The 25,940-nt window shown below is 41.6% G+C and overlaps 1 protein-coding gene across 2 annotated transcripts in view; it reads right to left on the bottom strand.

Annotated features, from left to right (window-relative positions):
- The window catches only part of PLOD2 (procollagen-lysine,2-oxoglutarate 5-dioxygenase 2), a 267,967-nt gene that overhangs the window by 17,371 nt on the left and 224,656 nt on the right, over positions 1–25,940 (bottom strand). Inside the window, exons 11-16 of one of the 2 annotated variants that reach the window (XM_069727591.1) lie at positions 22,842–22,946; positions 22,273–22,398; positions 18,487–18,628; positions 17,388–17,450; positions 14,206–14,319; positions 8,175–8,240 (exon numbers count right to left, since the gene is read on the bottom strand). In XM_069727591.1, coding sequence (XP_069583692.1) covers positions 8,175–8,240; positions 14,206–14,319; positions 17,388–17,450; positions 18,487–18,628; positions 22,273–22,398; positions 22,842–22,946 — 616 coding nt within the window. The remainder of the gene's footprint in view (positions 1–8,174; positions 8,241–14,205; positions 14,320–17,387; positions 17,451–18,486; positions 18,629–22,272; positions 22,399–22,841; positions 22,947–25,940) is intronic. The other variant, XM_069727592.1, reaches the window with a different exon arrangement.

A 25,940-nucleotide genomic window follows, 5' to 3' on the forward strand; every position in this document is an offset into this window, starting at 1 on the left:
ACGAGAGCCGGAAGATCGAAGCAATGGAGAGGAAACCTGGGGAACACCTTGGAGTGTAACACACCATCTCTCTACACCCCATACCCAATTTGTAGGCCTAATGCAGCGTAGTTTCCAACAACTACTAAACGAGAGCCGGAAGATCGAAGCAATGGAGAGGAAACCTGGGGAACACCTTGGAGTGTAGCACACCATCTCTCTACACCCCATACCCAATTTGTAGGCCTAATGCAGCGTAGTTTCCAACAACTACTAAACGAGAGCCGGAAGATCGAAGCAATGGAGAGGAAACCTGGAGAACACCTTGGAGTGTAACACACCATCTCTCTACACCCCATACCCAATTTGTAGGCCTAATGCAGCGTAGTTTCCAACAACTACTAAACGAGAGCATGAAGATCGAAGCAATGGAGAGGAAACCTGGGGAACACCTTGGAGTGGAACACACCATCTCTCTACACCCCATACCCAATTTGTAGGCCTAATGCAGCGTAGTTTCCAACAACTACTAAACGAGAGCATGATGATCGAAGCATTGGCGAGGAAACCTGGGGAACACCTTGGAGTGGAACACACCATCTCTCTACAGTGGAACACACCATCTCTCTACACCCCATACCCAATTTGTAGGCCTAATGCAGCGTAGTTTCCAACAACTACTAAACGAGAGCCGGAAGATCGAAGCTCAGGAAAGGCAACCTGGGGAACACCTTGGAGTGGAACACACCATCTCTCTACACCCCATACCCAATTTGTAGGCCTAATGCAGCGTAGTTTCCAACAACTACTAAACGAGAGCCGGAAGATCGAAGCTCAGGAAAGGCAACCTGGGGAACACCTTGGAGTGTAACAAACCCTCTCTCTACACCACGGAAGGGCTGATTATTAGGAAGGAAGGCTGTCGGAAAGAAGCAGGGCGCGTCCGAGGGTGATTATATTCTTATTAGGTATATACTCACCCTCGGACGCGCCCTGCTTCTTTATTTGTAATGAATGTTTATTTGCAATGTGGTTTTGACTTACTCTATTTTTTGGTAAATAATGATTTTATTATTTTCATTGTTTTGCATCTTCTTGGCAATAATATAAAGAAGACGCAACAGGACAACACTCGGTGGATGCCATATCCGTGTTTAAAATTGAAAAAACCTTTCAGTTAACTACTTGCATGAGAAAGTTATTGTAGCTGGTGGCCATTTTTAGTACTGTACCAGATTTTTGTTGTATGTGTTTGTTTTTAATGTTAAAATGTCTGCATTTGATATCTCTCCAGTATTTTCTTTTTTATAAGCAAAATACTTATTTTTATATTTTCTGATGTTGGTTCCAGGGGTACACGGGCAGCAGTGGTGTGGTCAGTGGAGGCCTAGTGGAAGGAGTGACCGCAGACAGGCATCGAAGGCCTAAAATAATAACACATGGCTGTAGGCAATTTTAAATTGGTTCCAGGGGTACACGGGCAGCAGTGGTGTGGTCAGTGGAGGCCTAGTGGAAGGAGTGACCGCAGACAGGCATCGAAGGCCTAAAATAATAACACATGGCTGTAGGCAATTTTAAATTGGTTCCAGGGGTACACGGGCAGCAGTGGTGTGGTCAGTGGAGGCCTAGTGGAAGGAGTGACCGCAGACAGGCATCGAAGGCCTAAAATAATAACACATGGCTGTAGGCAATTTTAAATTGGTTCCAGGGGTACACGAGCAGCAGTGGTGTGGTCAGTGGAGGCCTACTGGAAGGAGTCACCGCAGACAGGCATCGAAGGCCTAAAATAATAACACATGGCTGTAGGCAATTTTAAATTGGTTCCAGGGGTACACGGGCAGCAGTGGTGTGGTCAGTGGAGGCCTAGTGGAAGGAGTGACCACAGACAGGCATCGAAGGCCTAACATAACAAAAATGTCAATACAATGGTATTGTCAGTGGCAGGCATTGAAGGATGTCAGCGCATAGACTAAACATTGGTGGAGCTGTGAGATAATTTTGCAAGTGGTAGAGCACTGTTTGAGCTGGGGTGGGGGGAAACTGTCTTGTGGCCGGCGGTACAGGCCCAGGGCCCCTCATATTACAACGGTGTGTCTGACGTTGGGTGCGCACCACCACCGCCAGAGACACTTTATTGTACTAGGAGGGACCCAGTGGCAGTGCCGTCGACCAAAAGCGGGCTCACCCACCTCTTCAGACAAACTGCACTCTCACGGGTGCTGTCGCCAAGTGTCGATACCACGGCCCCGTGTGGGGAGTTTGGCCATTTAGTGAGGTGTAAACATGTCGTATGCTGGACAATCAGGTGCAGAAAATTACGAGATTGGAAAAGGCATTCAGAATAGTCCACAGGCAAGACCTTTTCATAGGAAAGCTAGGTGTCAGCCGGGCAAGGTGGGGCAAAAGATTTCGAAATCCAGTTGTGGTTCATTTTAATGAAGGTTAGATCATCTACATTTTGGGTAGCCAGACGAGTCCTTTTTTCTGTTAGTATTGAACCTGCAGCACTGAATACTCTTTCTGATAGGACACTAGCTGCCGGGCAAGCAAGCTCCTGCAATGCATATTCTGCCAATTCTGGCCAGGTGTCTAATTTTGATGCCCAGTAATCAAATGGGAATGACGGTTGAGGGAGAACATCGATAAGGGATGAAAAATAGTTTGTAACCATACTGGACAAATGTTGTCTCCTGTCACTTTGAATTGATGCTGCAGTACCTGTCCTGTCTGCGGTCATAGCAAAATCACTCCACAACCTGGTCAGAAAACCCCTCTGGCCAACGCCACTTCTGATTTCTGCCCCTCTAACTCCTCTGGTCTGCTGGCCCCTGCAGCTCGTGTGAGAACGATCACGGGCGCTGTGTGCAGGGAATGCCAGAAGCAAACGGTCAACAAGAGCTGATTGTTTGGTTGCTAATATTAGTTCCAAGTTCTCATGTGGCATTATATTTTGCAATTTGCCTTTATAGCGAGGATCAAGGAGGCAGGCCAACCAGTAATCGTCATCATTCATCATTTTAGTTATGCGTGTGTCCCTTTTGAGGATACGTAAGGCATAATCCGCCATGTGGGCCAAAGTTCCAGTTCTCAAATCTGCGGTTGTGCTTGGTTGAGGGGCAGTTTCAGGCAAATCCACGTCACTTGTGTCCCTCAAAAAACCAGAACCCGGCCTTGCCGCGCCACCAATTTCCAGTGGCCCCGGAAAAGCTTCCTCATTAAAAATATAATCATCCCCATCATCCTCCTCGTCCTCCTCCTCCTCTTCGCCCGCTACCTCGTCCTGTACACTGCCCTGGCCAGACAATGGCTGACTGTCATCAAGGCTTTCCTCTTCCTCAGCTGCAGACGCCTGATCCTTTATGTGCGTCAAACTTTGCATCAGCAGACGCATTAGGGGGATGCTCATGCTTATTATGGCGTTGTCTGCACTAACCAGCCGTGTGCATTCCTCAAAACACTGAAGGACTTGACACATGTCTTGAATCTTCGACCACTGCACACCTGACAACTCCATGTCTGCCATCCTACTGCCTGCCCGTGTATGTGTATCCTCCCACAAAAACATAACAGCCCGCCTCTGTTCACACAGTCTCTGAAGCATGTGCAGTGTTGAGTTCCACCTTGTTGCAACGTCTATGATTAGGCGATGCTGGGGAAGGTTCAAAGAACGCTGATAGGTCTGCATACGGCTGGAGTGTACGGGCGAACGGCGGATATGTGAGCAAAGTCCACGCACTTTGAGGAGCAGGTCGGATAACCCCGGATAACTTTTCAGGAAGCACTGCACCACCAGGTTTAAGGTGTGAGCCAGGCAAGGAATGTGTTTCAGTTGGGAAAGGGAGATGGCAGCCATGAAATTCCTTCCGTTATCACTCACTACCTTGCCTGCCTCAAGATCTACAGTGCCCAGCCACGACTGCGTTTCTTTCTGCAAGAACTCGGACAGAACTTCCGCGGTGTGTCTGTTGTCGCCCAAACACTTCATAGCCAATACAGCCTGCTGACGTTTGCCAGTAGCTGCCCCATAATGGGAGACCTGGTTTGCAACAGCGGCAGCTGCGGATGGAGTGGTTGTGCGACTGCGGTCTGTGGACGAGCTCTCGCTTCTGCAGGAGGACGAAGAGGAGGAGGAGGGGGTGCGAACGGCTACAGCCAATTGTTTCCTAGACCGTGGGCTAGGCAGAACTGTCCCAAACTTGCTGTCCCCTGTGGACCCTGCATCCACCACATTTACCCAGTGTGCCGTGATGGACACCTAACGTCCCTGGCCATGCCTACTGGTCCATGCATCTGTTGTCAGGTGCACCTTTGTGCTCACAGATTGCCTGAGTGCATGGACGATGCACTCTTTAACATGCTGGTGGAGGGCTGGGATGGCTTTTCTGGAAAAAAAGTGTCGACTGGGTAGCTCGTAGCGTGGTACAGCGTAGTCCATCAGGGCTTTGAAAGCTTCGCTTTCAACTAACCGGTAGGGCATCATCTCTAATGAGATTAGTCTAGCTATGTGTGCGTTCAAACCCTGTGTACGCGGATGCGAGGCTAAGTACTTCCTTTTTCTAACCATAGTCTCATGTAGGGTGAGCTGGACTGGAGAGCTGGAGATCGTGGAACTAGCGGGGGTGCCGTTGGACATGGCAGACTGAGAGACGGTGGGAGATGGTATTGTTGCCACCGGTGCCCTAGATGCAGTGTTTCCTACTACGAAACTGGTGATTCCCTGACCCTGACTGCTTTGGCCTGGCAAAGAAACCTGCACAGATACTGCAGGTGGTGCGGAAAATGGTGGCCCTACACTGCCGGAAGGGATGTTGCGTTGCTGACTAGCTTCATTGGCCGAGGGTGCTACAACCTTAAGGGACGTTTGGTAGTTAGTCCAGGCTTGCAAATGCATGGTGGTTAAATGTCTATGCATGCAACTTGTATTGAGACTTTTCAGATTCTGTCCTCTGCTTAAGGCAGTTGAACATTTTTGACAGATGACTTTGCGCTGATCAATTGGATGTGGTTTAAAAAAAATGCCAGACTGCACTCTTTCTAGCATTGGATACCTTTTCAGGCATTGCAGACTGAGCTTTAACCGGATGGCCACGCTGTCCTCCAACAGGTTTTGGCTTTGCCACGCGTTTTGGGCAAGATACGGGCCCGGCAGATGGAACCTGTTGCGATGTTGATGCCTGCTGCGGCCCCTCCTCCTCCGCTTCAGAACTGCTGCCGCCTGCACCCTGTTCCCCCAATGGCTTCCAATCGGGGTCAAGAACTGGGTCATCTATTACCTCTTCTTGTAGCTCGTGTGCAACTTCGTCTGTGTCACCGTGTCGGTCGGTGGTATAGCGTTCGTGATGGGGCAACATAGTCTCATCAGGGTCTGATTCTTGATCAGCACCCTGCGAGGGCAATGTTGTGGTCTGAGTCAAAGGACCAGCATAGTAGTCTGGCTGTGGCTGTGCATCAGTGCACTCCATGTCAGATTCAACTTGTAATGGGCATGGACTGTTAACTGCTTCACTTTCTAAGCCAGGGACGGTATGTGTAAAGAGCTCCATGGAGTAACCCGTTGTGTCGCCTGCTGCATTCTTCTCTGTTGTTGTTTTTGCTGAAGAGGACAAGGAAGCGACTTGTCCCTGACCGTGAACATCCACTAACGACGCGCTGCTTTGACATTTACCAGTTTCACGAGAGGAGGCAAAAGAGCTAGAGGCTGAGTCAGCAAGATAAGCCAAAACTTGCTCTTGCTGCTCCGGCTTTAAAAGCGGTTTTCCTACTCCCAGAAAAGGGAGCGTTCGAGGCCTTGTGTAGCCAGACGACGAACCTGGCTCCACAGCTCCAGACTTAGGTGCAATATTTTTTTTCCCACGACCAGCTGATGCTCCACCACTACCACTACCCTCATTACCAGCTGACAATGAACGCCCCCGGCCACGATCTCTTCCACCATACTTCCTCATTGTTTTAAAAACGTAAACAAACTAACGGTATTTGTTGCTGTCACACAAATTACACGGTGAGCTATAACTTCAGTATGATTTAGCTACCCCTTTACAGGTGAGTGAGACCACAATGAAAATCAGGCACAATGTTACACACTCTGTTGTTGGTGGCAACAAATGAGAGAGATGCCACACACGCAGGACTGTCACTGAAGCACAAATGTAAATATTAATCTCCCACTGATTTGATTTTTTTTTTTTTTTTTTTAAGGGAGACTTTAGGAAAAAAAAATAATAGAATAAAATGATTTTTTCAGGGAGAATTTAGAAAACAAATAAAACAAAAAAAGGCTTTCTATGGCCCACTGAGTGAGAGATGACGCACACAGGAGTCAGGAGTGGCACACAAGCCCAGAGGCCAATATTTATCTCCCACTGATTGATGTAGTGATTTTTTCAGGTAGATTTTGGAACCCAAATCAAGCTAAAAAAAATAATAGGCTTTCTATGGCCCACAATTGGAGAGAGAGAGAGAGATGGCACACCCATGAGTCAAGACTGGCACACAAGCAGAAAGGGCAATATTAATCTCCCACTGATTTGTTTTTTTTTTTTTTTTTTCAGGGAGACTTTAGGAAAAAAAAAATAGAATAAAATGATTTTTTCAGGAAGAATTTAGAAACCAAATAAAACAAAAAAAGGCTTTCTATGGCCCACTGAGTGAGAGATGACGCACACAGGAGTCAGGAGTGGCACACAAGCCCAGAGGCCAATATTTATCTCCCACTTTTTTTTTTTGTTCCAGGGAAAATTTATAAACCCAATAAAAAAATAATAAATAGGCTTTCTATGGCCCACTATCTGAGAGACAGAGAGAGATGGCACGCTTAGGACTGGCACACAAGCCCAAAGGCCAATATTAATCTCCCACTGATTGATTTATTGATTTTTTCAGGTAGAATTTAGAACCCAAATAAAGCAAAAAAAAAAAAAATGGGCTTTCAATGGCCCACTGAGTGAGTGATGATGCACACAGGAGTCAGGAGTGGCACACAAGCCCTGAGGCCAATATTTTTCTCCCACTGATTGATGTAGTGATTTTTTCAGGTAGATTTTAGAACCAAAATCAAGCAAAAAAATAAATAGGCTTTCTATGGCCCACTGAGTGAGAGATGACACAGACAGGGATGGCACTCTAGCAGAAATGTCAATCTTAATCTCCCACAAAAAAAAAAAAAAAAAAACAGGGAGTGTCCTTCAATTACTATCTCCCTGCAGTAATCTCAGCCAGGTATGGCAGGCAGCAATAAGGAGTGGACTGATGCACAAATTAAATAAAAAGTGTGTACAAACCAAAAAGATAGCTGTGCAGAAAGGAAGGAACAAGAGGATTTGTGCTTTGAAAAAAGCAGTTTGTTTGCACAGCGGCGTACACACAGCAATGCAGCTATCAGGGAGCCTTCTAGGGCAGCCCAATGAGCTACAGCGCTGAGGGAAAAAAAAAAAAAATGTAGCTTCCACTGTCCCTGCACACCGAAGGTGGTGTTGGGCAGTGGAAATCGCTACAGCACAAGCGGTTTGGTGGTTAATGGACCCTGCCTAACGCTATCCCTGCTTCTGACGAAGCGGCAGCAACCTCTCCCTAAGCTCAGATCAGCAGCAGTGACATGGCGGTCGGTGGGAACGCCCCTTTATAGCCCCTGTGACGCCGCAGACAGCAAGCCAATCACTGCAATGCCCTTCTCTAAGATGGTGGGGACCAGGACCTATGTCATCACGCTGCCCACACTCTGCGTTTACCTTCATTGGCTGAGAAATGGCGCTTTTCGCGTCATTGAAACGCGACTTTGGCGCGAAAGTCGCGTACCGCATGGCCGACCCCGCACAGGGGTCGGATCGGGTTTCATGAAACCCGACTTTGCCAAAAGTCGGCGACTTTTGAAAATGAACGACCCGTTTCGCTCAACCCTAATCACAAGTAGCAAGAGACTGGCGTATAATTCTGTTGAAATTTACACGGCTCTTGAGGCATGATTTACGATAAAATTGTCCGCTGCACTCAGCCACTACCCCTCCCAGTAAGGCTTTGTTCTCTTTTCAAAAAGTTTGCAGACCTGGCTAAGAATGGCCATAAAATAACCAACACAAATTTATGTGCAAACATTTTGTAACATATCATGTAATTTTACATGTGAACACCGGTGCAAACTGCTCGACGCATTAGCGTAAGACAACAGACATTGAATAGAAGCTTTCATTAGCAATTACCTGTTCAACAATGTTTTCAGTGAAGATCTTGGAGTAATTGGAATTAATATACTTAAGTTTCCATTCCTAAAATAGAAAAGTATATCAATATATACTAAAAACAAAAAAAACACACTTAATGTATATAACCATAAATCACAGATACAAAAATGTTTTTATATACAGTACATACACACACATATATGCATATCAGAAACTTTAATACCACATATAGTTGAAACTATTAACCTGTGCTAATTACGGACATGTAGCGCAAATTATGCACAGTGAGGGCCTCATCCACACAGTTTGTGTATTAAAGGGAACCTGTCACCACAAATTGGCAGGATATTAAAATGATTTGTTACTGGTCCGATGGGTGGCGTATCCTCTTCATTTCTCCACCCCGTTCGTCCCTGTCCCTTTAATATCCCGCCAATTTGAGGTGACAGGTTCCCTTTAACCCCATTTTAAATTTTTGTGTTTCCATATTTCCCTCCCCTTCTTCCCAGAGCCATAACTCTGATTTTTCTGTCCACAGACATGAGGGCTTGTTTTTTGCAGGACGAGTTGTACTTTTGAATGATAGCATTCATTTTACCACAATGTACTGGAAAACAAGAGTAAAAAATTTTGGCTGATGGGGCTGTGTGATGGCTTATTTTTTTATGAGATGAGACATTTTGATCACTTGTCACAGCATTTTTTGTAGAATAGTAGCAACCAAAAATTCATTTATGGCGTTTACAATGGGGTGAATGATTTTTATAGTTTGATAGATCAGAGTTTTCTGAACGCCGCAATATCACTTATGTCGAAGTTTTTTTTTTTTTTTAAATACTTTCATTTTTCATGGGGGAAAAGGTGGGCTATTTTAACTTTATTTTATTCAGAATTTTTAAAACTCTTACTTTTCACTACTCGTCTGACCACTCGTGGTATATACAGCAATGTCACAGCATTGCAGCATATAGCAGAAAACAGTCTTCTCCACAGGAAGGGTTTCAAAAGGAGCTCTTTAATAATTACGGTATGTGCATCTTCAACAGACCCCCAACTGTCATAGCAACCCATCAGCGATCTGTGATAATGTCATAGGTACACCAATGGGCATATGGAATGACGTGACCCTATGCGCCTGTTAAATGCTGCGGTCAGAGTTTGACAGTGTCATTTAACAGGTTAACAATTGCAGATGGAAATCAACAAGAGTGTTAAATGATTTGGTCATTCCAAATCTTTTGTTATTAAGCTATATAGCAATCTGCTCAGCTCCCCTTGAGGCCTGCAGATTAGATCATAGAATCATAGAATGTTAAGAGTTAAAAGGCACCTCAAAGGTCATCGTGTCCAACCCTCTGCTCAATGCAGGATCCACTAAACCATCTCAGACAGATGTCTGTCCAGCCTCTGTTTGAAGACTTCCATTCAAGGGGAACTCACCACCTCTCATGGCAGCCTGTTCCACTCATTGATGACCCTCATGACCCTAGCTTGGAATCGAATGTGAAAGGTTGCCTTTAAATTAATATATTGATTTAAAGGCAACCTTTCAGCATTAAATCCAATATGTGTATAATTATATACAATTATACACATTTATAATTATGGGGGGGGGTCTGCTGAAGATGCACATACCGTAATTATTAAAAAGCTCCTTTGGAAACCCTTCCTGTGGAGAAGACTGTGTTTTCTGCTATATGCTGCAATGCTGTGACATTGCTGTATATACCACGAGTGATCAGACGAGTACAGTGAAAAGTAAAAGTATTAAAAATTCTGAATAAAATAAAGTTAAAATAGCCCACCTTTTCCCCCATGAAAATGAAAGGATTTAAAAAAAAAACTTAAATAGACATAAGTGATATCGCTGCGTTCAGAAAGCTCTGATCTATCAAACTATAAAAATCATTCACCCCATTGTAAACGCCATAAATGAATTTTTGGTTGCTACTATTCTACAAAAAATGCTGTGACAAGTGATCAAAATGTCTCATCTCATAAAAAAATAAGCCATCACACAGCCCCATCAGCCAAAATTATATATATATATATATATATATATATATATATATATATATATATATATATATATATATATATATATATATATATATATATATATATATATATATATATATATATATATATATATATATATATACACACACACACACCTCAATAAAGACCATATGTGCACTGCTCAAAAAAATAAAGGGAACACTTAAACAACAGGATATAACCGAGTAAATCAAACTTCTGTGACATAAAACTGTCTACTTGGGAAGCAATACTGTTTGACAATCAATTTCACATTCTGTTGTGCAAATGGAATAGACAACAGATGGAAATTATTGGCAGTTATCACTTTTGAATGTTGGTTGTGCTTTCACACTTGTGGTACCAGGAGACGGACTCTACAACCCACACAAGTGGCTCAGGTACTGCAGCTCATCCAGGGTGGCACATCGATGCGAGTTGTGGCAAGAAGGATTGCTTTGTCTGTCAGCATAGTGTCCAGAGGCTGGAGGCACTACCAGGAGACAGGCCAGTACACCAGGAGACTTGGAGGGGGCTGTAGGAGGGCAACAACCCAGCAGCAGGACTGCTACCTCAGCCTTTGTGCAAGAAGGAACAGGAGAAGCACTGCTAGAGCCCTGCAAAATGACCTCCAGCAGGCCACAAATGTGCATGTGTCTACTCTACACAAACGGTTTGAAACCGACTCTATAAGGATGGTCTGAGTGCCCGACGTCCACAGAGGGGGGTTATGCTGACAGTCCAACACTGTGCAAAATGCATGGCATTTGCCACAGAACACCAGGATTGTCAAATTCGCCACTGGCGCCCTGTGCTCTTCACAGATGAAAGCAGGTTCACACTGAGCACATGTGACAGACGTGAGAGTCTGGAGATGCCGTGGAGAGTGACCTGCTGCCTGCAACATCCTTCAGCAAGACCAGTTTGGCAGTGGGTCAGTAATGGTGTGGGGTAGCATTTCTTTGGAGGGCTGCAGAGCCCTCCATGTGCTCGCCAGAGGTAGCCTGACTGCCGTTTGGTACCAAGAGGAGATCCTCAAACCCCTTGTGAGACAATATGCTGGTGCAGTTGGCCCTGGGTTCCTCCTAATACAGGACGATGCCAGACCTCATGTGGCTGGAGTGAGTCAGCAGTTCCTGCCAGATGAAGGCATTGAAGCTATGGACTGGCTCGCCCGTTCCCCAGACCTGAATCTAATGGAACACATCTGGGACATCGCATTGTGCACCATCTACCAACGTCACATTGCACCACACACTGTCCAGGAGTTGGCGGATGCTTTAGTCCAGGTCTGGGAGGAGATCCCTTAGGAGACTGTCTGCCGCCTCATCAGGAGCATGCCCAGGCATTATAGGGAGGTCATACAGGCATGTGGAGGCCACACACACTACTGAGCATCATTTTTTTTTAGGCATTTCCACTGAAGTTGGATCAGCCTGTAACTTCATTTTCTACTTTGATTATGAGCATCATTCCAACTCCAGACCTCCGTGGGATATGAGTTGTGATTCACGTTGCTCATTTTTAGGTTTCATTGTCCTCAATACATTCCACTATGTAATGAATAAAGATTTACAACTGGAATATTTCATTCAGTGATATCTAGGATGTGGGATTTTAGTGTTCCCTTTATTTTTTTGAGCAGTATATATACTGGATAGTTCACTCTAGTATAATTCGAGGGGGGAGTTATCGGCAAAAAAAATGTGCTGAAAAACTTGGCTTATACTTGAGTATATTCAGTATATATATATATATATATATATATATATATATATATATATATATATATATATATATATATATATTTAGAAGTGGTCTCAACATGAATAGGACAAGCACTAAGATTTCAATATAGACCTCACCACCCTCGGACCCTAGAATTCACGTATTTACGCTCAAACTAACAGCCCTTACTTGTCTAGTTACATGAGGGCAGCACACAGTAGTGATAGATCTTGATTCAAAAGCTGTACTAAATCAATAGTACATGATAAACTTAACACAAGAAACTTGGTCATATTACTTGTCACGGAGTCCTTCTCCAGTATCACAAAATCAATAGAGCCAGCGAAGAGTGAACAATCCCAAAACCCTTATTTAGGCAAAAATAAAAGGGCCATATACGATCCACCACACAAAGGATAAAATAGTCCGGAACACGAGTGCAGTTCAGTAACAGGATAAAAGTCCAACAATCCAGCAGAGGATAGCATAGTCCATATACTCTTCTTTCTCTCAGATGCTGTGAACACATCACCATTCTACACAGGACTGATCTGTGTCTTCCCTCCCTGATATTTTAAAATTCTCCCTCTTCATTCACAGGTCAGGAGGGGGAAGGCCTCAGGGGCTCATTGTTTCAACAAGCTAGGTCAACATGTCATTAGCATATTTGCAAACAATACAGTACTGTGGGGGTTGATATCAGATGGCAGCAACAGCCAATCATCAATTAGCGAATAATTCCTTCAACAAGAAAACATCATGAAAGTAAGTAAAATAGAAATATACACAAAAATGATACCCACATAGCATATCACACCATCACATTACTTATCACAGAATTCTGCCCATCTCTCCATTTGTGAGACTGTTCTTCCTCTCCCCCTACCTACTGAACTTGGAATCCACTCAGTTTATTAACAGTTTAACTAGGTCGCGCTCAAGACAATACAGCCTGCCCACACATTGAGCTTATTATAGACTAGTATGAGTTAGGAGCAGAGTGACAAAACAGGCAGAGGGAGACCAAGAAAGATTGACCTTTCTGACAAGTCTTATCTCACTCCAGAACTGGATTAACATCTACACAGTTAAGGACTGCTGTATAATTTCCTCCATGCTGCTGCTTCTGTGCGCTAATGCTTCTTTTACACTTGCAGTGTTTTTTGTGGCCCGTTATTGTGGGCCTTTTCTGCAGGCCGTATCGCCACAATTTTCATGATCTGCTGCAATAATGGACCGCAAAATACTTGCGGATTGCCATTTTTCGGGTTTCCAATAATATTGAAAAAGTATTAGAAAGAAAATTGGTTTTCCGCAAAACCGGAAGTCATGGTGCATCGCAAAAAACAAGCTTCCGTTGATTTTACGGCCCCATTGATTTTCAATGAGGGCCATGTCCGTAAGCCGTGAAAAAGGCGCAATATTCTTTCACGGACAAATACGGCCCTCACGGACATATGGCGTACTGCGCTCTGTGGACTTATTGCAGCCCATTTTTGCGGCCCCACAGAAATCTCTTGGGGCCGCAAAATCTCGGTAAGTGTAAAAGAAGCCTAACTAAGGAATGAAGAGAAGTAATCCCTCTTTGTGTGCTGTGCAGTGTAAACCATTGAAAAGGAAACAATGGGTTAACTACGTTGCTGATGAGAAACCGAATGAAGATTCAAGGAGACCGGATAAGTTGCTGTACAGTTTGTTATCAGCACATTTCAAAAGTTATCCAACTTCTTCACCAGGTACTTGTGGTTTGTCCTGATGGAGTTGGATAACTTTGAAACACACTGGTTTATTACTGGAATTATTGGTTTACATCCTGGAATCTTCATTCGGCTTCTCATCAGGTGCGCAGTTAACCCATTTTTCTCCCTTTCAATTGTTTATCCACTTTTTACCTGTGACTTTGCAGCAGCTGACACTATGGGCTAAATTATCAAACAACCATATCAAGTGAACACTTCCTATCATCCTATTGTCATCCATCACCAGATAAGACTTTATTGTGCCTACAGTCTCCTCTATATGCTGTGATGTGTGATAGTCAATCATTGTAGCTAATTTTTTCCCACTGGCTCAGAGACAATTTCACATTTGTGTCAGAGTCTGCAAAGGGAAAAATTGGTGAAAATACTTTATGGAAGTGACCTCATCGCCAAAGATGGCGATAACCTCATGCACACAAATTGGAGAGCTTATTTTGAAATTTTACTGGAAAGCACAGCTACCCTATAATATAGTTTTGAAGGTTACAGTACAATCATGAATGGAACACATTTACAATACATACCACAGGATTCTCAAATATTTGCCAGAGGTCGTTGTTAAAGTGACTTGTATTGTAATTCGCAGTTGAAAGAAGTCTTCCAAATTCATGCCGGTTGGTAATGTACATGAAAACACCCTAAAGCAAATAATTACAAAATATATTAGGATACTTGTTAGTTCAACTGGAACATGCAGCGTGAGCTTAGGTGAATGAATCATTTTGGAGGGGATTATGAAGTCTGGAGAAATTTCCTCATAAAAAAAGAATCATCATTATGTAATCAGATATGAGGAAAATATTCACAATGATGAAAGCTTGAAATGTGCTCTGTTTAAATTAACCATTTACCAATAACCCAAGTGATGAATAGCCAGCAAATTGAAGGAAAAAATGTTACATACTACTGTGACCAGATTCTTTTACATGCTCTATGGAGGTTTCTAAGTTATTTCAGCAGTTGATGTAAAAGAGGCCGATTAGAAAAAAAAAAAAAGGTTAATAGTTTCTAATATGAGCAAATTTAGTAATTTACAAAAAGTATAAAAATATAAAATTAGGAAGTTAAAAAAAAAAAATCAGTACATTTTTATCCCAGACCAAGAATAAATGTTGAGAACCTAAATTTTGTTTTTCACAAATTAGAATATGTATATATATATTTAAATTGACTGTTTTACAGTCTGGGATAAATTGAATTAAAGTTCATTAAAGCATTCATTAAGAAAAGAAGGAAAAAAAGTGTTTGGATTCTACAAGAAAGCCCATAGCAAATCCTCAAAGTAACAGATAACCATGTTTTCAACAAGTCTTCCCTTTACATAAAACAGATGAGAGGTTTATGGCCAATGCAAATTATCCGTTTGCTTAAATTTCAAAGTAAACAAACCAAGAAAAAGGCAGAAGGAAAATTACATAGCTTGCAAAGTTTCAATTTGGCAAGTTATTTCCTTGTACGTTGGCATCTGGGCTTCCCACATAAAAATTAGAGTATTGTTGTATGGTAGAGTTCGAAAAAAAAAAGCTTTCCTTTCCTTAAATTGCAATGTAAACATGTAATTCATTCTTCTTGAATGGTTGAATGGGAAGGATAAAACAATAGATGGAAGTTAACATGTTTTAAATATCTTTTGTTGCGTCAGTAGGTATCTGATTTGGAAGGTATTTGTACCCTCAAAAAAAAGTCACATGTAGAATAATAAAAATGTACTGCAGTAGGTGTCAAGCGAAGCAAGAGAAAAAAAAAACCTATTGTGAGCTCGCACAGTATGGCCCATTGCCTGGAGCTATAGCATGGTTATCAACTATTAAGGCTCGTGCAGAGAACCGCAATATCGGTCCGTGTGCGATCCGACAAAACAGCAGATCGCTCTCGGTCCAATGTCATTCTATGGGGCTGTGCATATGTCCAATTATTTCCTCAGACAGAGCTGATCTGGGGAAAAAAATGTATCACAGCATGCCCGAGTTTGATCCGATATTTAGTACACACTTCGCTTTGCAAGTCAATGAGTCCGATTTGCTCAGACTCACAGATTGGAGAAGAACCTTCCGATTCCTGAGAATCAGATCACACTATGCTGACACTCAGATCAGAGTCTGATTAGAGTGTGCTCAGAGTGTGATTGGCATAATCAACCAGATTCTCTCAGCTGAGAAAATACACGATGGTGTGATCCAAGTCTTAGACCCTGTTCACATGTTCAGTATTTGGTCAGTATTTCACATCTGTATTTCCAAGCCAAACCAGGACCTGGACCCCACAGGCAGAGACAGTATAATAGAAGCATGTCACTACTTCTGTGTTTTTCACCCACTACTGCTTTTGGCTTCCAAATACTGAGGAAAAATACTAGCCAAATACTGAACATGTGAACGTGGCCTTATACTTATTATTTGTTATGACAATACTCCAGGTCTCAGTGAGCAGATGCCCGATGAGATTATATATTAAAAAAGCAATATACTAGCCCAAATTTATAATCCCTTTTTGGTCTTGCAGATAAACCTAAGGGTACCGTCACACTATAACATTTCGATCGCTACGACGGTACGATTCGTGACGTTCCAGCGATATCGTTACGATATCGCTGTGTCTGACACGCAGCAGCGATCAGGGATCCTGCTGAGAATCGTACGTCATAGCAGATCGTATGGAACTTTCTTTCATCGCTGGATCTCCCGCTGTCATCGCTAGATCGGTGTGTGTGACACCGATCTAGCGATCTAGCGATGCGATCCAGCGATGCGTTCGCTTGTAACCAGGGTAAACATCGGGTAACTAAGCGCAGGACCGCGCTTAGTTACCCGATGTTTACCCTGGTTACAAGCGTTAAACTAAAAAAAAACAAACAGCACATACTTACATTCTGGTGTCCGTCAGGTCCCTTGCCGTCTCTGCTTCTCGCACTGTGACTGCCGGCTGTAAAGTGAAAGCAGAGCACAGCGGCTGTGCTTTCACTTTCACTTTACGGCCGGCAGTCAGTGAGTGCAGGAAGCAGACTGCAAGGGACCTGACGGACACCAGAATGTAAGTATGTGCTGTTTGTTTTTTTTTAGTTTAACGCTTGTAACCAGGGTAAACATCGGGTAACTAAGCGCGGTCCTGCGCTTAGTTACCCGATGTTTACCCTGGTTACCCGGGGACCTCGGCATCGTTGGTCGCTGGAGAGCTGTCTGTGTGACAGCTCCCCAGCGACCACACTACGATTTACTTACGATCACGGCCAGGTCATATCGCTGGTCGTGATCGTAGGTAAATCGTATAGTGTGACGGTACCCTTAGTCAAGAGACTATTATGCAGAGAAAATACAACTACTCTTACACATTATGGTTTAAAATTCTGGACTGTGAAAAATCCATTTGAGGATCCATCTACACTAATGCAATTTTTATGGTCCAGAAGTTATTACATTTTGTTTAATAATCATAAAACAATTAAAAAAAAAACACATTATAAAATGTAAATTTTGTTGTAAAAATGAGTATGAGTACAAGGACTTACAATGAATAGAATTCTTACAAAATTGCTAGAAAACAATTTAATACCAAAAATACGAAAAGCTATAAAAAAGTCCTTAAGAAGGGAGCGTGACAAAGATAAAATAAACATGAAATTTAGGAAAGTTTATAGAAAGGGTTCTTTTTTTTCTGTATTTGGAAAGATAGAAAACGAAAAGAAGAAAAAATTAAAAAAATAAAAAACCTTTGGGGGTCTGAACATGTGGAAAGTTTCCGGAGATGGGGAGTCTTTCTCTCTTTGTAAACTCTAAAATGAAGAAGCATCAAGTAAGTTGACTTGTTTATCCTCTCTTTATATTTTGCTTAGATTGACTGTGGAGACATGAAAACACAGATTCAAAAATAACAGCTTATGAAGGGTGAAGGGCTGGATGGACTTGATGGACACCATGCAGCATAAAGCAAAGCGTACATGTGACAAACAACATGACTCGCCATTCCTGCTAAACAGTGGCTCAAGACAAAATTTATTTTGGAGAAAAAAAAAATGAATGCATTCCAGAAAGAATGTATCTGCTTGACCACGGGCTTTGCATAGTGTATCCAAGCTGTTAGCAAGAGGAGTAAAGAGGGATGCAAAGGTCTTGTAGCAGTAGAGCGTTATAAGCGGAAGGTTGAGCGCCAACATGAAGGAGTGAAATACTTGCCAACTTTTGCTGTACACTTCAAATAATGTGGCTTCAAAAGCTAAAAAGTCTAAGAATCAGGGACTCAACAAGAAATTATTTCTCTTTCTGTAAACACCACATATTGTATATATGTATAACACGTTGAGTAAAATATTTCAAGAATTATTATTCTGACAAGTTTCTGGAATATTTAGATTTGAAGGCTTAGCTCATAAACTTAACCTATAACTTATGCTCCATAATGTTATTTTCTTTTTAAACAAATTATACACTTCACTTTATGGCCCCACTAATCACTTTATAGTTGCTTAAGTGGTCACGTAAGCATGTTGCTAGAATTTTACTAGTCGGCATTATGGATAGGAAGTGTACAGCTGTTCTAAGTTATATGTATATATTTCGTTGTCTGTTCTTTTCTTTGACTTTCTGTGCTGTTTACCCAAGAGACTAATTTGCTGTTGGTTTAGGGAATGTGTTTACCATTTCCCAGTAGTAAAGTATACAGGTGCCGAGCACATATGTCTGCACGGACTTAATACTTCGCTTTGGAAAAATTGGCTTATACTGGAGGACAGTGGTTATTATGGTAAAGCATGAAATACACAAATATCTAATGAAGTAAAATCGATGGCTGGCAAACCTGCACAACCTTACCATTTCCCGAGCATTTCTACATAGTGCCATATCGGGATCAAGTCTATCCAGGATGAAATGGTTTCTTTCTTTCAACTCTGACCGGAGAGTTTGTCCCTTCACCAGGTAAATATTGGCCATATAGGGGATATTCCATACACCACTGCAAAATCAAGATTATTCGGATTATGATTATATGGCCATTTGTATTTTTCTCACATAATATTTAACCCCTTCCCAACATGTGATGTATTAGTAACTCACACAATAAGTGCTGTTGAATGGAGTTGGCTACAAAACTGAGCATCCATGAGATATGGCTGTGTTCTATAGACAACAACTTCCCATAACTGCAGTGACTTGAGCTTGCTCTGATAGCTGCTGTGCAACCATATAAACTTCAAAATCTTGTAACAACACAATTGTCCGTGCATACATGCACAAACTCACATCGCCTCTCCTTTCCCCATGATACAATCACAGGGTACCCATGGGTGGTCATGGAAGGCTGAAGGCTTCCATTTTAGTCCTGTGAAGCTCAGTCCATGTCAAGACTTCATTAAGTATAATATAAAGTCATCTTAATTACTGATAAATACTGCAATAATGATGTATTACAGTATATAGATGAAGGGATCAAAACCCCCAAGGGGACTAAATAAATGAGATCTCACTTTTCTGTAATAAATAAATAAATAAATATTATAAATAATAATAAATAGCTCATTTTGTTAGAGTTCACTTTATAAAAAATATAAAAGTAACTTAAAGAGATGCTAGAAATGTGTATACATACATATATATATATACACATACACATACATATACATACATATATATATACACATACATATATATATACAGTGGGGCAAAAAAGTATTTAGTCAGTCAGCAATAGTGCAAGTTCCACCACTTAAAAAGATGAGAGGCGTCTGTAATTTACATCATAGGTAGACCTCAACTATGGGAGACAAACTGAGAAAAAAAAATCCAGAAAATCACATTGTCTGTTTTTTTAACATTTTATTTGCATATTATGGTGGAAAATAAGTATTTGGTCAGAAACAAACAATCAAGATTTCTGGCTCTCACAGACCTGTAACTTCTTCTTTAAGAGTCTCCTCTTTCCTCCACTCATTACCTGTAGTAATGGCACCTGTTTAAACTTGTTATCAGTATAAAAAGACACCTGTGCACACCCTCAAACAGTCTGACTCCAAACTCCACTATGGTGAAGACCAAAGAGCTGTCAAAGGACACCAGAAACAAAATTGTAGCCCTGCACCAGGCTGGGAAGACTGAATCTGCAATAGCCAACCAGCTTGGAGTGAAGAAATCAACAGTGGGAGCAATAATTAGAAAATGGAAGACATACAAGGCCACTGATAATCTCCCTCGATCTGGGGCTCCACGCAAAATCCCACCCCGTGGGGTCAGAATGATCACAAGAACGGTGAGCAAAAATCCCAGAACCACGCGGGGGGACCTAGTGAATGAACTGCAGAGAGCTGGGACCAATGTAACAAGGCCTACCATAAGTAACACACTACGCCACCATGGACTCAGATCCTGCAGTGCCAGACGTGTCCCACTGCTTAAGCCAGTACATGTCCGGGCCCGTCTGAAGTTTGCTAGAGAGCATTTGGATGATCCAGAGGAGTTTTGGGAGAATGTCCTATGGTCTGATGAAACCAAACTGGAACTGTTTGGTAGAAACACAACTTGTCGTGTTTGGAGGAAAAAGAATACTGAGTTGCATCCATCAAACACCATACCTACTGTAAAGCATGGTGGTGGAAACATCATGCTTTGGGGCTGTTTCTCTGCAAAGGGGCCAGGACGACTGATCCGGGTACATGAAAGAATGAATGGGGCCATGTATCGTGAGATTTTGAGTGCAAACCTCCTTCCATCAGCAAGGGCATTGAAGATGAAACGTGGCTGGGTCTTTCAACATGACAATGATCCAAAGCACAACGCCAGGGCAACGAAGGAGTGGCTTCGTAAGTAGCATTTCAAGGTCCTGGAGTGGCCTAGCCAGTCTCCAGATCTCAACCCTATAGAAAACCTTTGGAGGGAGTTGAAAGTCCGTGTTGCCAAGCGAAAAGCCAAAAACATCACTGCTCTAGAGGAGATCTGCATGGAGGAATGGGCCAACATACCAACAACAGTGTGTGGCAACCTTGTGAAGACTTACAGAAAACGTTTGACCTCTGTCATTGCCAACAACGGATATATTACAAAGTATTGAGATGAAATTTTGTTTCTGACCAAATACTTATTTTCCACCATAATATGCAAATAAAATGTTAAAAAAACAGACAATGTGATTTTCTGGATTTTTTTTTCTCAGTTTGTCTCCCATAGTTGAGGTCTACCTATGATGTAAATTACAGACGCCTCTCATCTTTTTAAGTGGTGGAACTTGCACTATTGCTGACTGACTAAATACTTTTTTGCCCCACTGTATATATATATGTATATATATATATATATATATATGTATATATATATATATATATATATATATATATATATATATATTTTTTTTTTTTTTGTCACTGCATCTCCTTAAAAAACAAATCCAATAAAAAGCGATGAAAATACGGTAATCTACAGTATGTTCCCACAAGAAAATTTTCAGCTTGCTACACAACAAATACACTTTATATATAAAAAGTCACCATGTTTCCCTTTTTAAAATAAAATTATATTTTTTATCACTTCAGTTTTTTATGGATATATTTTTCAAATCTTAATTTTGTACTTATTTTTTTGGTGTCACAATGGGATTAAAACCTGGGATTATGTAATCGCTTATACTATATATAATACTGAGGTATTGAAGTATACTGTTGTGGACAAACAATTAGTGATGGTTTCTATGGTTACTGAAGTACATTTATAATAATTGAATACGTTTTTAAACTTTTGACAAATACATCAAGTTCATGTAAAGGCTCAATAGTTATAGTGTTGACCTTTATTTTTCAATATTTCTGCAATTCACCCTGTCAGCTGGACATCAGCTTCTGGGCCAAATCCAGTTACCCATTTTGACCATTACTAGTGTAAATTGTTGTCTCCTATGCTGAGCTTCACAGGAATAACAAGATGATAGCCATGAGAGCCTTCAGTAGACTTCCAACTGCTAGAGTAAACTATTGGTGACCTATGATCGAACTGCAGCTGCTTCATCTAAATACCACTGGAGGAGACTGACAATGGCATCTGAGTAATAGACAGGAATCGGAGCTTAGGTCCCATCACTGCAGTGACAGACAGATGTTGGGTATGTAACAGCTGGCATCTACAGTGTGTGACGTGATCCCCAGTTAAAGGGGTTCTCCGAGAAATGTGCTAAAAAGGGGTTATCCGAGGAGCACACGTTCACGATACCTGGCAGGAAGCTGCTTTGACGTGACTTGTCTTGTGCTTCACGCAGTCCATCATGAAATCGAGTATGGGGTGTGATTGATGGTAGCTGCCATCTTTGAGTCCTGACAGAGTTCAGTTGATAAAGCATCCCTTTTTATTAAATGGAGGCATTTTGAAAAAGATTTAATATTTAAATGTGTATTTAATTTATTTTAGCACATTTCTCGGAGAGCCCCTTCATACTTGCACACCCAAGTGTTTATAAACAGTCACATCATTTTGTGCTTAGTGGCTTATGTTTATACAGATATAAGGGGTTTGTTTGAAAAATTTCCTAAAATGTATGTAGATTTTACAGGAAAAATGTCTCTTAAATAATGCAGTTCCTCTAGGGCTGCCCTTCTCATAGCCCAATAGCAGTATACTTACACTCTGTTGCCTTGCACAATATCTACATAATCCTCTGATCTTGCATAGTAGCCATCAGGACTCAAAGAGCCCCAGAAGTTTGACCACAATTTCCCATGTCGAGTCACTAGAGGAGCAATTATTTTTCTAGAAGGAAAAAAAAATTACATATGTAGAATTTGAAGGTGCTTTAAACAAAAGGATTGTGCAAAGTTACCCATCACAATTACATCTGCTGCTGGAAATACAAAGACCATAATGGAAACCGCAATTTTCTCTTATATAGTGAAAGTTACAGAATAAATGGTTTTCCATAGAGCACACTTCTGTACGGTGGTATAAAATTTCTCCATATATTTACAATTAAGAAGCATTGGTCCAGAATTTTTTCTCTGTGATTTCGTTTCAAGCTCCGCTCGATAAAATCTGGGCGATTATTTAATGTGCAGCTAGAAAGGCTAAAAAGGCTCATTACTCGCCCGCTGAAAGATGACTGCGCGCTTCAATCACGCCAATTACAGTTTTCCTTCAAGCATGTTGTAGTTTAGTTTTTCTTCTAAACAGTGAATGAATTGTGCAAAATTACCAACCTGTTTTGTTCAATCAGCAACTTTAAAGTCCCTGGATTTGTCATCACCACATCAGCATCTAAACTAAAGTAGTAGTCGCACGCGTCATCCTGGCGGCAGATGTCCCTAAGTAAAAAAAAGGTTTTATAAAAAAAAAAAAATAATATATATATATATATATATATATATATATATATATATATATATATATATATATATATATATATATATATATATAAATACTCAACAGATAACTGATCGTTTAACGGCATAGAAAAAAACCCTGCTCCTCGCCAAATGAGGACCTCCTCTCCAGATCCTTTAATGGGTATGTGCAGTAATTGTTTTAGTTATGAATATAGTAATGAGGTGTCTTTGAAGCTGAAGTTATAATTCTTGGTTGACTGACCCATGTATATTCTGCCTTTTATTTTTATAATCAGCTTTTTCTGACTTGTGAAGCTGAGAAGCTGAAAGTTCAGAGTTATTTGTGTGTTCTTTGCGAAGCATTCCATCGTGGAACCAACTATGACATTTAGAAGATTGCAGCTTAAAATTTGTTCAGAACAATGTGATATATATCATGCCATTTATGAATAATACAAAATATGTCTTTACAGTGATCCAAAGTAAACTGGTAGGAAGCGGGTGTGTAATACTGTACCCCGGAGTCAGAATCCTACAAGGATGGGTAAGAGCCAAACAGGTTAAGCACAACCGAGATGGAGTAAAATAGTGAGAGACAGGTGGCACTGGGATAGAAGCAAGGGGGGAGAAGGGAGTCAGACGGGGATGGGAAGGGGGTAAATAAGGAAAAAGTGGAAGTGTGGGGAAAGAAAAAAAGTGCATACTTAAGATATTTGAATTTCGAGTCATGGTGGCCAAAGTGGTGGAGATCCTTGGAGTTGGGGCGCAATTAATTGTGAGGGGAATTATATGGATCGTTACTTTCAGGGTGAGAATAAGAATGGCTTGGCTTGTCTGACACTTTATGGGGCTCTGGACAGGAGTGGACCCTGGGAGTCGGTGGTATGGTTAATTTACCACCGATATTGGAATGATGACCATTAGTTGGTTTTTACATCTGTAGATCACCTTTTTCTTTTAGTTTGAGTTTATGTGGGAGTTAGAACTGGCAGCTCCAAGGACCTTCTCTACTTTGGTACTTTATAACGGTTATCATCAGTTGTTAATAAATGGCTGCAGTGGCAAATTAATCACAACAATTAAGTCTCCAGTGTAAGATTATTACAGTGTAGAGGGAATTGAACTGAGAAGTTAGTAAATGGGGAAGGATTGAATGGAATGAATGGGATGAATAGGTCATACCCGGTCAAGGTTTATTTGGTATCTGCCAAACCAAATTTACCCATTTCAGAACCATACCAAAGCAACTGATGTGGATCTGTCAAAATTTGTATTCGCCAAACTGAAATCGTCCGCCAATTTTCTGCATCAGAGCAAAAGCGATTTTACAAAAATCCATATTCTCAAAAAGTGGATTTTGTGTATATTTAACCCCTTCATGACCTTGGGATTTTTCGTTTTTCCGTGTTCGTTTTTCACTCCCCTCCTTCCCAGAGCCATAACTTTTTTATTTTTCCGTCAATTTGGCCATGTGAGGGCTTATTTTTTGCGGGACGAGTTGTACTTTTGAACGACATCATTGGTTTTAGCATGTCATGTACTAGAAAACGGGAAAAAATTCCAAGTGCGGTGAAATTGCAAAAAAAGTGCAATCCCACACTGGTGTTTTGTTTGGCTTTTTTGCTAGATTCGCTAAATGCTAAAACTGACCTGCCATTATGATTCTCCAGGTCAGTACAAGTTCATAGACTCCTAACATGACTAGGTTATTTTTTATCTAAGTGGTGAAAAAAAATTCCAAACTTTGCTAAAAAAAAAAAAAAAAATTGCGCCATTTTCCGATACTCGTAGCGTCTCCAATTTTTGTGATCTGGGGTTGGTTGAGGGCTTATTTTTTGCGTGCTTTGCTGGCGTTTTTAATGATAGCATTTTGGTGCAGATACGTTCTTTTGATCGCCCGTTATTGTATTTTAATGCAATGTCGCGGCGACCAAAAAAACGTAATTCTGCCGTTTTGAATTTTTTTCTTGCTACGCCGTTTAGCGATCAGGTTAATGCTTTTTTTTAGTTGATAGATTGGGCGATTCTGAGCGCGGCGATACCAAATATGTGTAGATTTGATTTTTTTTTATTGATTTATTTTGATTGGGGCGAAAGGGGGGGTGATTTAAACTTTTATATTTTTTTTATTTTTTTCACATTTTTTTTAACTTTTTTTTTTAACTTTTGCCATGCTTCAATAGCCTCCATGGTAGGCTAGAAGCAGGCACAACGCGATCGGCTCTGCTACATAGAAGCGATCTGCTGATCGCTGCTATGTAGCAGAAATGGAGGTGTGCTGTGAGCGCCGACCACCGGGTGGCGCTCACAGACACCGGTCATCAGTAACCATAGAGGTCTCTAGGACCTCTATGGTCACCATCCTGACGAATCGCCGACCCCCGATCATGTGGCGGGGGTCGGCGATGACGCCATTTCCGGCCGTCCGGCCGGAAGCGGTAGTTAAATGCCGCTGTCTGCGATTGACAGCGGCATTTAACTAGTTAATAGGTGCAGGCAGATCGCGACTTTGATGCGGGCTCACCGCGGAGCCCAGCATCAAAGCAGGGGATCTGACCTCGGGCGTACTATCCCGTCCGAGGTCAGATAGGGGTTAAGCAAAAATTCTATTACATTAGAATAAACTCACTCATTCACTCAATTTATTCATGTCCTCTGATATGAGAAATGATGGAAGGATCATCCATTATACTATGAAGTAACAAATAAAGAGTAATTTGCACTCACTCCCTCTCTTCCCATATACATGTGTGACAAGATGGAGATACAGGATCATACATAAAACCAGTATATTGCAGCACGTTGGGATAGTTTCTGCTTTTCGGCAATACTTCTCATTTGCAGAGAAACTGAATGTAAGCTAACCCAGCTGCGCTCTGGGAGATAACCCCGCTCCATGCCTCTTTCCTTGTCTTTTGCATCATAGGTAAGGAATGTTCTGCTATTTCTTCCCTGTAAATTAAGCAGCCTTTT

Source organism: Ranitomeya imitator, chromosome 5 (genome assembly GCF_032444005.1).
Source record: "Ranitomeya imitator isolate aRanImi1 chromosome 5, aRanImi1.pri, whole genome shotgun sequence".
NCBI lineage: Eukaryota > Metazoa > Chordata > Amphibia > Anura > Dendrobatidae > Ranitomeya > Ranitomeya imitator.